The sequence below is a fragment of the Eucyclogobius newberryi genome, unplaced genomic scaffold, assembly GCF_026437365.1.
Source record: "Eucyclogobius newberryi isolate DKJ021-1_F unplaced genomic scaffold, fEucNew1.0.hap1 SCAF_22, whole genome shotgun sequence".
Taxonomy (NCBI): Eukaryota; Metazoa; Chordata; class Actinopteri; order Gobiiformes; family Gobiidae; genus Eucyclogobius; species Eucyclogobius newberryi.
In genome coordinates this window covers 4,202,865-4,217,305 of record NW_027315857.1, presented here as the reverse complement: position 1 = coordinate 4,217,305, position 14,441 = coordinate 4,202,865, and the positions used below count along the sequence as shown (strand labels likewise).

At 45.8% G+C, this 14,441-nt stretch overlaps 1 protein-coding gene and 1 pseudogene across 1 annotated transcript; one reads left to right on the top strand and one right to left on the bottom strand.

Moving 5' to 3' along the window:
- Positions 1-3,168: 3,168 nt before the first annotated feature.
- Positions 3,169-4,444, bottom strand: LOC140371360 (polyubiquitin-H). Its single transcript, XM_072458464.1, has one exon. The coding sequence runs from the start codon at positions 4,410-4,412 to the stop codon at positions 3,267-3,269; it is 1,146 nt and encodes a 381-aa protein (XP_072314565.1). The 5' UTR covers positions 4,413-4,444; the 3' UTR covers positions 3,169-3,266.
- A 119-nt stretch (positions 4,445-4,563) lies between these two features.
- LOC140372135 (uncharacterized) lies at positions 4,564-13,458 on the top strand (annotated as a pseudogene).
- Positions 13,459-14,441: the final 983 nt, after the last annotated feature.

The window sequence follows — 14,441 nt, the reverse complement described above, 5'->3', positions numbered from 1 at the left end:
AGACAGTAATTCCGAGTGGTCGTCGAATGGATTGATCATGTTTACTATCATATTTGTCACTGACCTGATAGATTCTTCCTCCTTCTTTATCCTAGACTGATCAAACTCCTTTGAAGCCCGTACACTGTCAGTCAACCCAGCCATTGACTCACATTGCCTAGCAACTGCGGCTTTTTCTGGCTGTGCCAACATCCATCACTGTATTGCACCTTTATTTAGAGTCATACCTTTCAGACCACCTCTCGTCTTGGAGTCTCTATTGACCGCTTGCTCGATTGCTTGGTCGCATGCAATTGAGGAGAAAATATGACTGTCCTGTCGCTGTACAGTCCACTCATCATGATGTGTGACACTTTCAAAGACATCAGGGTGACTCTCGGATAGGTTTTTCATTTCCAACCAGTATGCTGGTAGGTACCTGGCATAGTTCATCAGGTCATATGAAAAATACCAGGGCATCATCTCTCTGACAACAGATAAATGAAGGTCCCAACGAGACTCACGTGTAGCTCGTAGAAAGTACCAGCAGCAACATGTCTATATAGTAGAAAAAGCTTCAGTTGTAGTCATCTGGACTACAACTGAAGATTTTTCTACTATGGAACACGCCTGGACGAATGAGGGATTACACCGACATGTCTATATAGGACAACCAAAACTGGAATGTTGGATTTCTTCGACCTTCATCTTCTACATACTGTGTGTAATCACTCATCATTTTGTCAGCAATTCCAGAGCTGAGGTCTTCTAGGAGGGATCCAGTTGTATGTTGAAGTGACAAATCTTGTGTTGCTTCTTCATAGCTGTTAGCTTTTTCATCATCCAAAGAATTCAAGAATGCTCTCCAACACAGAATCCTCCCTAAAAGCGATGCTGAAAAACATATCCATCCATTTGGAACGACTAGATTAGACTACTGTAACTCCCTGCCCGCAGCGTGTCCTAAAAGCTCCATAAAAGCTTTCAACTGGTTCAAAATGCAGCAGCAAGATTACTAACAGGAACTAAAAGAAGAGAACACATTACGCCGGTGCACTTGCTCCCCGTCGAGTTTAGAATAAAAATTTAAAATTATACTCCTGACTTACAAAGCCATAAATGACATGGCCCCATCCTACCTCAAAGATGCTATAGAACCATATCATCCAAACAGAGCTCTTCGCTCTCAAAATGCTGGCCTTCTGGTGGTCCCAAGAGTCTCTAAAAGCACAATAGGAGGTAGAGTGTTTAGCTACCAAGCGCCTGTGTTATGGAATCAGCTCCCGGCCCATGTTAAATATGCTGACACAGTCTCTTCTTTTAAGACCAGGCTTAAAACGTTCCTCTTCGAAATCACTTATGGTCAGGCCAGTTAGGAACAGAAATATAAACCCACAGCTTCAGCTACGCTGCCCTAGGAGCAACTATGCTGGGGGAAGTATGGCAGCTTGAGCACTATCCTCTACTTCTGACAACTTATTTTATCCACTTGCAAACTGTTCACCGCCTTCTTTTTCTTTTTCTCACTCCTGAGGACCTGCGGACCCAGATGCTCCTCTCCTGGTGAAGTGGTCCCTGCCCCGTATGGACAGTCCCTCATCTGCCTGAAGGGTGGGTCCAGCTCGACTCCGATGGTCCCTCATCTGCATGAAGAGTGGGTCCAGCTCGACTCCGATGGTCCCTCATCTGCCTGAAGGGTGGGTCCAGCTCGACTCCGATGGTCCCTCATCTGCCTGAAGAGTGGGCCCAGCTCAACTCCGACGGTCCCTCATCTGCCTGAAGAGTGGGCCCAGCTCAACTCGGACGGTTCCTCATCTGCCTGAAGAGTGGGTCCAGCTTGACTCCGACGGTCCCTCATTTGCCTGAAGAATGGGCCCAGCTCGACTCCGACAGTCCCTCATCTGCCTGAAGAGTGGGTCCAGCTCGACTCCGATGGTCCCTCATCTGCCTGAAGAGTGGGTCCAGCTCCAGTCTTCCTCGCGTCCGTCTGTCCGTCTGTGAGAGTCAGTTCTCTCCTTCACTCTGGAACTCCTCCATGTTTCTACTTTTTCCCAAGGAGGTTTTTTGTAGTTTTTCCTGGCCTAGAAGGAGGGTCTAAGGACAAAGGATGCTGAGACATTGTTCCTCGCCACCACAGACATTGCTTGATTCATTTTTCACTGTCGCCCTCAGAGGCAACTGTTGTTGTGATTTTGGGCGTTACAAAAATAAATTGAATTTAATTGAATTGAATGTCTGCTGTGAGACCCCGTTTTCGCTGTAAGTAATTTTGCATCCTGTACATACTTTGTTACACTGTAAATATTCTACCACTGCTTTGGGGACTGGGTGTAAATAAAAATCACAAGTTTTTCGACTGAGCCATAATTTGTTTCAGGGAAGCTAAAACGAACCTGTGACAGCCATCAAAATGAACACAACTACAAGAACAATAGCGACTGCGTAATGCTCAACAAGAAACTGTGCTTTCTTAGCATTTTACAAATTGTCCACCCAAACTACTTGATGTAAAATACATGCTGGTGTAAAATATTTGCCATCGGTAAATTATTATCCCTTCATTTGTATTGTCGGTGTAATCCCTCATTCGTCCAGGCGTGTTCCATAGAAGAAAAAGCTTCAGTTGTAGTCAAATTCTTTTATTGACAATGACTCTTGGATGAGAGTCGAAACGTCAAATTTTTCTAACTGAGTCCAGATGACTACAACTGAAGCTTTTTCAACTTCATTTGTAATGTAGACTAATACTACTAATCTAAAATGAACTGAACTCAGAGTGACACCAGGTGTGCTATTTATTAAAAAAAATTCACAAACAATTGAGTGACTGTATAATTCATTACAAAGTCACTCAATTGATAGTTCTTTATTAATCATTATTACCGGTATTTATCATAGCCACCCCATTTTTGGCAGGTATCACAGGTCACATTTCTTGACGCTTGCTATTGCTTTGGCGCAGTCACTCGCAATGGCTTCTTGCCATTGCACAGCAGCTAGTTTCAGATGGAAATATGTTTTAATTAGATCCTCTGAAATGGCAAGAAGCCATTGCGAGTGACTGTGTAACGAATCTTACAATCAATCCCAAATAAAAACGACAAGACCGAGGAATAATGAACGCAATAACATGAATCAAACAAAGATTATCTACAAAATTAACTGTGAATGAGAAAAATTGGCCTGTGATACGTGCGGGTAAATGGAGTTTCTATAATAATAGATAATAAAGAACTACAAGAACAAATAGTAACTGTGTAATGCATTACATAGTCACTCAATCACATTTATTGGCCACCTCTCAGGCGCAGGACAAGATGGAGGGTGGAATCTTTCTGGATGTTGTAGTCGGAGAGGGTATGCCCATCTTCAAGCTGCTTTCCAGCAAAGATCAGTCTCTGTTGATTTGGGGGGATGCCCTCCTTGTCCTGGATCTTGGCCTTCACGTTTTCAATGCTGTCACTGGTTTCCACCTCCAGGGTTATGCTCTTCCCGGTAAGGGTCTTGACAAAGATCTGCATCCCACCTCTCAGGCGCAGGACAAGATGAATGGTGGAATCTTTCTGGATGTTATAGTCGGAGAAGGTACGGCCATCTTCAAGTTGCTTTCCAGCAAAGATCAGCCTCTGCTGATCTGTTGCAATGCCTTCCTTGTCCTGGATCTTGACCTTCACATTTTCAATGCTGTCACTGGTTTCCACCTCCAGGGATATGGTCTTACCGGTGAGGGTCTTGACAAAGACCTGCATCCCACCTCTCAGGCGCAGGACAAGATGGAGGGTGGAATCTTTCTGAATGTTGTAGTCGGAGAGGGTACGGCCATCTTCAAGCTGCTTTCCAGCAAAGATCAGTCTCTGTTGATCTGGGGGGATACCCTCCTTGTCCTGGATCTTGGCCTTCACATTTTCAATGTTGTCACTGGGTTCCACCTCCAGGGTTATGCTCTTCCCGGTAAGGGTCTTGACAAAGATCTGCATCCCACCTCTCAGGCGCAGGACAAGATGAAGGGTGGAATCTTTCTGTATGTTGTAGTCGGAAAGGGTACGGCCATCTTCAAGCTGCTTTCCAGCAAAGATCAGTCTCTGTTGATCTGGGGGGATGCCCTCCTTGTCCTGGATCTTGGCCTTCACATTTTCAATGTTGTCACTGGGTTCCACCTCCAGGGTTATGCTCTTCCCGGTAAGGGTCTTGACAAAGATCTGCATCCCACCTCTCAGGCGCAGGACAAGATGAAGGGTGGAATCTTTCTGTATGTTGTAGTCAGAAAGGGTACGGCCATCTTCAAGCTGCTTTCCAGCAAAGACCAGTCTCTGTTGATCTGGGGGGATGCCCTCCTTGTCCTGGATCTTGGCTTTAACATTTTCAATGGTGTCGCTGGGCTCTACCTCAAGAGTAATGGTTTTGCCGGTGAGGGTCTTGACAAAGATTTGCATATTGGCACCTAAATAAGTGAAATTGAATTAGATAAAAGAAATAATCAACACATCCCATGTGACACAAAAGTCACATCTCAGAAAAACTATTTCAGGCGTCAGACCAAATAACTTAAGGAAAATAATAATCACAACTGACACAAATATACAAATGAATAAACACGTAAAATGTGGACTGCTAAACACTAGAGCAATTTCCTCCAAATTGCTTAGTTATAGTCACTATGTTAGTGACTATAACATAGAATTTCTAGCTCTAACTGAAACGTGGCTTCAACAAGACGATTACATCAGACCAAATGGGTCCACCCCACCCCTTGTTAACCCCACCCACCCATGTTAACCCCACCCACCCATGTTAACTTTCAGACCGCCAGAGCACAGGCCGAGGTGGTGGTGTGGCAGTGATCTCACACTCAAGCCTACTTATGAGCCCTAAAATTAACAATGCATTTCACTAATTTGAAAGCCTCATGCTGTCAATCACATGTCTAAATTTGAAAAACCAAAAAGGAGATTTGACTTTATATCAAACTTAGTGCTAGCCTGGGATAAAATAGTTATAGCTGGAGACTTTAACATCCACGTGAACATGAGTGATGACGCTCTCTGTAATGCCTTCAGCGCCTTGTTAGACAGCATTGGTTTCACTCAAAATGTAAATAAACCGACTCACACTCACAAGAACACTCTGGATCTTGTCCTAACGTATGGAACAGAGATTAGTGACCTCATTGTCCTCCCTCAAAACCCTATATTGTCAGATCACTTCCTAATTACCTTTCAGTTTATTCTTAAAGATCATCCAGCCCCACAGAATAAAGTTATAATGAAAAGTATAATATCTGAAAAATCCATCTCAAAATTCAAAGAAATAATAGAGCCAGTATTCAGTGACATGTCATGTGATCCTGCCGAGAACCGTTTTAGTCCCAGAATAAGTGATCAATTTGTCAACTTGACCATGAACTCTCTGAAGTCTGCTCTTGATGTTGCTGCACCGTTAAAACAGAAGGTCATAAGGCCAAAGCGCGCCTCCCCATGGTACAACGAAGAACTGCGTTCACATAAACAAAGAGTTAGAAATCTAGAGGGATTATTTCGTCGCACCCACACAGAAGAATCCCTAAAAGCATGGAAAAGCTGCCTGCTGTCCTATAAGCAGGCTCTCTGTAAGGCCCAAACCAGATAATATTCAAATCTAATAGAAGTCAACAAAAGTAACACTAAATTTATTTTCAGCACTGTAGCTAGGCTAACAAACTGTCACAGCGTAGTAGAGCCGTCACTCCCAGCTTCTCTCAGCTCTGATGATTTCCTCCTATTTTTTAACAATAAAATAAAAACGATAAATAGAGATAAATTAGATGAAATTACTCCCACTATTAGCCCTGAACTATCCCAAGCTGTAAATCTAACGTCCCATATAAATCCACCTGTAAATTTAGAAAGGTTCACAGCTGTTGATCAAGCAGAGATAACTTCAGCCATTATGTCCTCTAAAAGCTCAACTTGTGTCCTAGACCCCATTCCAAGCTCCTCAAAGACATTCTCCCCCTAATTATAGACCCTATTCTTAATATAATAAATACTTCACTCGAAAGTGGCTATGTTCCACAGTCCTTCAAACATGCAGTAATTAAACCTCTTCTGAAAAAGCCTAACCTAGATCCCTACCTATTGGTAAACTACAGACCTATTTCAAATCTTCCCTTTGTCTCTAAAATCCTTGGAAAAGTTGTAGTAAAACAGCTTTGTAGCCAACTACAGGACAATAACTTATCTGAAGTTTTCCAGTCAGGGTTCAGAGCCCACCACAGCACTGAAACTGCACTAGTTAAAGTCACAAACAATTTGTTATTCGCTGTTGATGATAGACTGGTCTCAATCCTGGTCCTGTTGGACCTCAGCGCAGCGTTTGACACCATCGACCACAACATTCTGCTGCAGAGGTTAGAATGTGACGCTCTCTCTGATTTGATAGTCACACTGGACAATGTCAGTGTAGCCTCGAGTTCTACTGTAAGAAACCTTGGAGTCTTATTTGACCAGGAGCTCTCATTTAAAGCTCATATAAATCAAGCTCGGTGCAGAGAGATCTGGGCGGCAGTCGACGGCAGGGGCCTCGGCGACCAGATCTCCAGACACAGAGACTAACTCTGGGGGCATGGAATGTCACCTCGCTGGGGGGGAAAGAGCCTGAGCTTGTGCGGGAGGTTGAGCGATACCGACTAGATATAGTCGGCCTCACCTCCACGCACAGTTTGGGCTCTGGAACCCATCTCCTCGAGAGGGGCTGGACGCTCCACTTCTCTGGTGTTGCCCGCGGGGAGAGGCGGCGGGCTGGTGTGGGCTTGCTGATAGCCCCTCAGCTCAGCCGCCACGTGTTGGAGTTTACCCCGGTGAACGAGAGGGTCGCGTCCCTCCGCCTTCGGGTGGGGGACAGGTCTCTCACTGTTGTGGCGGCCTACGGGCCGAACAGCAGTGTAGAGTACCCGGCCTTCTTGGAGTCCTTGGGAGGGGTACTGGACAGTGCACCGACCGGGGACTCCGTTGTTCTACTGGGGGACTTCAACGCCCACGTCGGCAATGACAGTGACACCTGAAGAGGGGTGATCGGGAAGAACGGCTTCCCCGATCTGAACCCGAGCGGTGTTCAGTTATTGGACTTCTGTGCTAGCCACGGATTGTCCATAACGAACACCATGTTCAAGCACAAGGGTGTCCATCAGTGCACATGGCACCAGGACACCCTAGGCCGGAGGTCAATGATCGACTTTGTTGTCGTGTCATCAGACCTCCGGCCGCGTGTCTTGGACATTCGGGTGAAGAGAGGGGCAGAGTTGTCAACCGATCACCACCTGGTGGTGAGCTGGATCCGCTGGCGGAGGAGGAAGCCGGACAGACTTGGCAGACCCAAGCGCATTGTGAGGGTCTGTTGGGAACGTCTAGTGGAGCCCTCTGTCAGTAGGGTATTCAACTCGCACCTCCGGGAGAGCTTCTCCCATGTCCCGGGGGAGGCTGGGGACATTGAGTCCGAGTGGACCATGTTCTCCGCCTCCATTGTTGATGCGGCTGCTCGGAGCTGTGGTCGCAAGGTCTCCGGTGCCTGTCGTGGCGGCAACCCCCGAACCCGGTGGTGGACACCGGAAGTAAGGGATGCCGTCAGACTGAAGAAGGAGGCCTATCAGGCCACTCTGGCTTGTAGGTCTCCGGAGGTCATCGACGGGTATGGGCAGGCCAAGCGAGCCGCGGCTCGTGCTGTCGCAGAGGCAAAAACCCGGGCCTGGGAGGAGTTCGGGGAGGCCATGGAGGAGGACTATCGGTCGGCACCAAAGAAATTCTGGCAAACCGTCCGGCGCCTCAGGAGGGGGAAGCAGTGTCTCACCAACACCGTTTACGGTGCGGGTGGAGGCCTGCTGACCTTGACTGGGGATGTCGTCGGACGGTGGAAGGAATACTTTGAGGATCTCCTTAATTCCTCAGTCACATCTTCCGAAGAGGAAGTAGAGACCGGGGACTCGGAGGCTGGCTCATCCATCACCCAAGCTGAAGTCACTGAGGTTGTTCGCAAACTCCTCGGTGGCAGGGCTCCGGGGGTGGATGAGATCCGCCCTGAGTACCTAAAGTATCTGGATGTTGTAGGACTGTCTTGGTTGACACGTCTCTGCAACATCGCGTCGCGTTCGGGGACCGTGCCTCTGGACTGGCAGACCGGGGTGGTGGTCCCTCTGTTCAAGAAGGGGGACCGGAGGGTGTGTTCCAACTACAGAGGGATCACACTCCTCAGCCTCCCGGGTAAGGTCTATTCCAAGGTACTGGAGAGGAGAATCCGACCGATAGTCGAACCTCGGATTCAGGAGGAGCAGAGTGGTTTTGTCCCGGTCGTGGAACACTGGACCAGCTCTATACCCTCCATCGGGTGCTCGAGGGTTCATGGGAGTTTGCCCAACCAGTCCACATGTGCTTTGTGGATCTGGAGAAGGCTTTCGACCGTGTCCCTCGGGGTGTCCTTTGGGGGGTGCTCCGGGAGTACGGGGTCCGGGGCCCTTTGCTCAGGGCTTTCCGGTCCCTGTATGACCGGAGCAGGAGCTGTGTTCGCATTGCCGGCAGTAAGTCAGACCTGTTCCCAGTGCATGTTGGACTCCGCCAGGGCTGCCCTTTGTCACCGGTTCTGTTCATAATTTTTATGGACAGAATTTCTAGACGCAGTCAGGGGTCGGAGGGTGTCCGGTTTGGAGACCACAGGATCTCATCTCTGCTGTTTGCAGACGATGTTGTCCTGATGGCTCCATCAAACCCGGACTTGCAACATGCACTGGGACGGTTTGCAGCCGAGTGTGAAGCGGCTGGGATGAGAATCAGCACCTCCAAATCCGAGGCCATGGTTCTCGACCGGAAAAAGGTGGCTTGCCCTCTTCAGGTGGGTGGGGTGTCCTTGCCCCAAGTGGAGGAGTTCAAGTATCTCGGGGTCTTGTTCACGAGTGAGGGAAGGATGGAGCGTGAGATCGACAGGCGGATCGGTGCAGCGGCTGCAGTGATGCAGTCGCTGCATCGGACCGTTGTGGTGAAGAGGGAGCTGAGCCGAAAGGCAAAGCTCTCTATTTACCGGTCGGTCTACGTTCCTACCCTCACCTATGGTCATGAGCTTTGGGTAGTGACCGAAAGAACAAGATCGCGGATACAAGCGGTCGAAATGAGTTTCCTCCCCCGTGTGGCTGGGCGCTCCCTTAGAGATAAGGTGAGGAGCTCGGCCACACGGGGGGAGCTCGGAGTAGAGCCGCTGCTCCTCCACGTCGAGAGGAGCCAGCTGAGGTGGCTCGGGCATCTGTTCCGGATGCCTCCTGGGCGCCTCCCTCGGGAGGTGTTTCAGGCATGTCCCACCGGGAAGAGGCCCCGGGGAAGACCCAGGACACGCTGGAGAGACTATGTCTCTCGGCTGGCCTGGGAACGCCTGTAGAAGAGCACTATCCTCTTCTTCTGACTACTTATTCTATCAAACAATAACAACAATTTTAATTCCACTTGCAAAAACTGTTCACTGCCTTCTTTTTCTTTTTCTCACTCCTGAGGACCTGTGGACCCAGATGCCCCTCTCCTGGTGAAGTGGTCCCTGCCCTGTATGGATGGTCCCTCGTCTGCCTGAAGAGTGGGTCCAGCTCGACTCAGACGGTCCCTCATCTGCCTGAAGAGTGGGTCCAGCTCCAGTCTCCCTCGCGTCCGTCTGTCCGTCTGTGAGAGTCAGATCTCTCCTTCACTCTGGAACTCCTCCAGGTTCCTACTTTTTCCCAAGGAGGTTTTTTGTAGTTTTTCCTGGCCGAGAATGAGGGTCTAAGGACGGAGGACTCTGGGACATCGTCCCTCGCCACCACAGACATTGTTTGACTCCATCGCCACCACAGACATTGTTTGACTCCATCGCCACCAGACATTGTTGATTCATTTCTCACTGTGGCCCTCAGAGGCAACTGTTGTTGTGATTTTGGGCCTTACTAAAATAAATTGAATTGAATTGAAAAATTTAATCCCCAAATTGTACTTAGCTATACTCGAACATTTAGAGCACATGAAATAGCGTGTATATTTTCTTTCAAATTGCATGATACCAGAAGCCTAAAATAGCCTAGCGTTAATATTAATTATTGAGTAAAAGCCACATTGTCATTGGGATCCTTGCAATAGTCGTTCATTGCTTGGATGTTCAATGCTATGTTTTGTTTTAAGTTATTTCCTTGGATTTGACTAATGAATGCCAAACAAAGTTAATCCAAACAATCTAACTTAACGCTACATGATTGTGCTTCAAAACAGCATGTAAAAGTTTGGGAGTCATTTTGAATTCAATATATTTAAATGTAGAATTTGTTCGGTCCGGTTTAAGTGATCAAATTACATTTGTACATTTACCCATTTATAGGTGCTAATATCGTCGCCCACACATTATTAGGCCCGAGCATCGAGCAAAGCTGCCAAAAGTACCCCGTTGCCTGCGACCAGTAAAGAAGCCATGAATATTTGGCTGCTATGAGAAAATAGTCAATAACGAGTGTTTGCCAAGCAGCCAGCCAATGTCGTGAGTTTGATCTACTGCATGTCCTCCCTTCTCTCTCATCCCCCATTTCACACTACTTTGCAGCCTACGGGCACAAAATATTTTTTTTAAAAATGATTTTAAAAAGTCAAAATACGTTGCATCTATGAGAGATGCCCCGACGTCAACTTTGTTATGTGGTAGGCCTTCTTGAATTGAAAAGGAAAAATTGCTGAATCCGCAATTTTGCTCTTGTCGAATTTTAATAAACTCTTCCTGGCCTCAGAATCAGTGTACATCATTTAGACAGGTGAGGATCTATTGTCATCCAATTTCGTATGTTTCACAGTCTACATGTGGCACATCCGCAAAGTGTTACGACAAATAGTTTCCATTATCCCCATATAGCACCCCTGCAGAGTGAAATTTTGTTAAAATATGGGGCTCGAAAAATTCTATTTTGGCGTCCAGATCAAAAAAGCCAAATGTATTACAACGAATGACAGAAACCTTCAATGTTATCCCAATGGGAAAAAATATAAAAGATTCCCACACATTTACAAACTCCTCCTAGCCCGACCAACCTGAAAATATGCCATACACATAACTGCTAAAATGAATGAAAGTCAATGGGGAGTAAGTGGGAAAGCTCGAGGGGATGGTGAATGAATGTATTAAAATGTTATTAAAGCTTTCAAATGATGTATATATGTTATATGTGGTTGCTGTGGCAACAGCTACCGGTAAATTGCTTTTGCTAAAAAATATTAGGATTATATTTTATTGATTTATTAAACCAAGTACATTCTGATTACTAGTCAAATGCTCTGCCTCTGAGCTATACCCAAAACACAAACTTTTAAAAACTATGATATGACCAGATAATTTTGGTTGGAACTATACCCTACAATAAATCTAGTCAGTGTCCAAAAAAAGAGTTTCTTACCCTGATTGGTTGGTGAAGACACTTGATTTGTGAGACTCTGCAGGACACAAAATCAGATAATCAGATAAGACAATTCTTGTTGTTGTTGTTGTTTTATGGCGGTTGGCATTCTTCTTTGGTGTTTTATGGCGGTAGCAGTCTTTTCAAAAGGGAGACCCCACTCGACTGAAGTCTTTAGACTTTAAAGTGATGTTCTAGAATCTTGGCTTTTATGAAACTGAAGCCTGATACCATGGTTACGGTCGTTATTCAAGAACTGAAAAAGACTGAAAAGAGTAATCAGTGTACCGCCTTTCCAAAATGAATGAAATGTTGGCGTCCAGATGAAAGTCCACAATCCGACGTTGCGGGGTGACGTGGGCGAGGGCCGATCATTGTTTATTCTATCTATTATCTATTTATTTTCTTTATTTATTTTGGTCAAAAACGTTTGCCCAAAAAGGCTTGCCCAAAATTCAGAATCCGTATTTTTAAGCTTCACACTTCTACGAACTCCTCCTTGATCCAGATCAAACTCAAATATTCTCTTGAGCAGTGGGGCATCAAAAGATACCTTTTACTGTGTACGTGTGGCAAAGACACAAAGTTGTCTTCCAAATCAAGAAACTTTACAATTTAAAAAATTTCTCCCATTTGCACATTCCAAGTCTGATTTCACCCAAATTTGAATCGCTTGTTAAAACTTCTGCTCATTGTGAAAAAAGCTATATGGGCGTGATAGGGCCCCATACAGTTTTTATTTTTTTAATATGGGGAAACATTTTTAGTTTTTCAAATTTGCTGAAATTTGGCAAAAAATGTCTATTTTAGAGTCCCAATCAAAAAAGCCAATCAGACCCATGCTGTTTCCTATGATGGAGCCGTAGCGTTGCAAGTACCTCAAATGTTATCCTAATGGGGGAATTGCCAACTCTCCCATGCCTTTTTGCATACAACAATATAGTTGTCAAAAACGCCAATTGGACTCATGCCATATTTCTTACGGCAGAGTCATACCAATACCAGAATCCTCCAATGTAAAATTGTTTCTTTCTCGTTCTACCTTTTAAATGGGTAAATACAAATTTTGTTCTTCGAAAATGTCTGAAATTTTGCACCAAACTCAGTGATGCTGCCCCGAACAAAAACTCAATGGCACCCTATATCTTAGTTTGGCTGTAGCAATCTTCTTCTTCTTCTTTGGTGCTTTGTGGTGGTTGGTATCCAAGTGTTACATTACCGCCATCCACTGTAGCTGTACGTCTCAGACTTCTTTAGAGTCTAAAAAATAAAGTCTAACGTTTTAGACTTTATTCTTCAGAAGCACAGGAGTTCCAAGCACAGAATGTTTTCTTCTTCCTCCTAAGTGTTTACTCACAAGACCCCCGGCTTTCCACTGGGGTCTGAGCGCCAAATAAACTTTGCAATAAAGTTCACTAAAACATCTTTCCTGCTTTCTGTGTCTGAGTCTCTCCAGGGTGAACTGCCATTATGAGCCCCCGGAACTTGACTGCAAACAGGGAGCCTCCCCACTCTGACTCCCCGAATGGGGAACGTCTCCATCCCGACTCCCATGCAGTGCGCCTTGATTCCCACGCAGCGCATTTTCTATCTCTGCCCACTCAGGACCTTTAGTTTCAAGGTATTTCCCTGCAGCCTAGCGATTATCCTGGTCCTTTCAGATTTCTTATGCGTTTGACCAGTACAGTTAATAACTTCGAACATAAAGAGAAAATCCCTCCTCTTCATAACCAATATATCCTCAGCAATCTCAGAGGCTCCATCCTTGGAGGCCCCACTCTTGGAGGCAGGATGAAGTTGCTAATATCGTGAATGAGAGCACAGAGTGTAAGGTGAACATAAAGCTTGCACAGGAAAGTGCGTCCTTTAAGGAGTTGAGTCCAGTGGCATTGACGACAAGCCTAAATAAGGCTGTGGGAGAGGTCAAGGATGCGAAAGCCCTTAGGGATGGCTCGCTGTTGGTTGTGTACAACCAGCGAAGGAAGGTTAAAAGTCTGGGTGGAAAGAACCTTCTCGTGTCTGATACTGAAAGAAACACGGTCAGAGGAGTTATCACAGCGTCCCTATGATTGTGACTGTGGATGAAGTAAAGGAGAATTTAACTGAAGCTAAGGTTGTGGAGGCTAGGCGGTTAAAAACAACCCGGTTTGGGGATAGTTGTGACAGCCTGTCGGTAATGATAAAACTTGAAGGGAAATGCCTGCCTAGTAATGTGTTGAGCTATGAAGTAAGGCCATATGTTCCACCGCCCCTGCGTTGCTTCAAGTGCAAGCGCTTTGGACATATAGCAGCGGTCTGCAGAGGCAGGAGATCTGGAGTATGGGAAATGTGACAAAGGTGCAAAACTGAAGTGCTGTAACTGTGGGCAAGAACAGCTCTACCTACAGGCGATGCGTGTTTAGCAAAAGGGCTGATGAGGTGCGAAAAATGAAAGTCTCTCAAGGTATATCCTATACAGATGCAATCAAGAAAGTGTCAGGTAGGGAGTTGAAAATGGACGCAGTGAGGGAGGCCAGCGCTGCTCACAACCTAGGCGAAGTGAGAGGAGTGCTCGCAGCCTGGGGGAGGTCCCCAATGACATAAATTCCCAATTTTATAGGTATGGTTTATAAAGCTACACAGCCGCAGGCTGCACTCTGAGGTCATTGCACTCTTGGCTTAACATGTCATATTTTTAGCAATTACTCATTAGGCCAAATGACCTGAAATTGGGTGAGCATAATTTTGAAGAGTGGAGAATCAAAGGTTATCAAAATATTTGACAAATTTCACAGAGTTGAGTTAATTTTTTATGCCAATACACATCACCGAATGATCCTGAGACTGGAAAACTTGTATTGAGGGAGTTCAAAATAAAAAACAAAAAGCCCTGCGAGATCAAAGTTCGATGCCGATTGTGGGTTTAATTACACTAGTTTGATGAAAGTGTATGCATTTTTTCTTCTCCTCTGTCAGCTCTAATTTAATCTCTACATGTTAAAAACTCAACAAATTTTGCGCAAAATTCAGAATTGGTGAAACATTAGTTTTCTATATGGCAATTTTTTTTGCA

Coding starts and splice junctions, on each gene's coding strand:
- LOC140371360 (XM_072458464.1), bottom strand. CDS start 4,412: ATGCAAATCTTTGTCAAGACCCTCACCGGCAAAACCATTACTCTTGAG.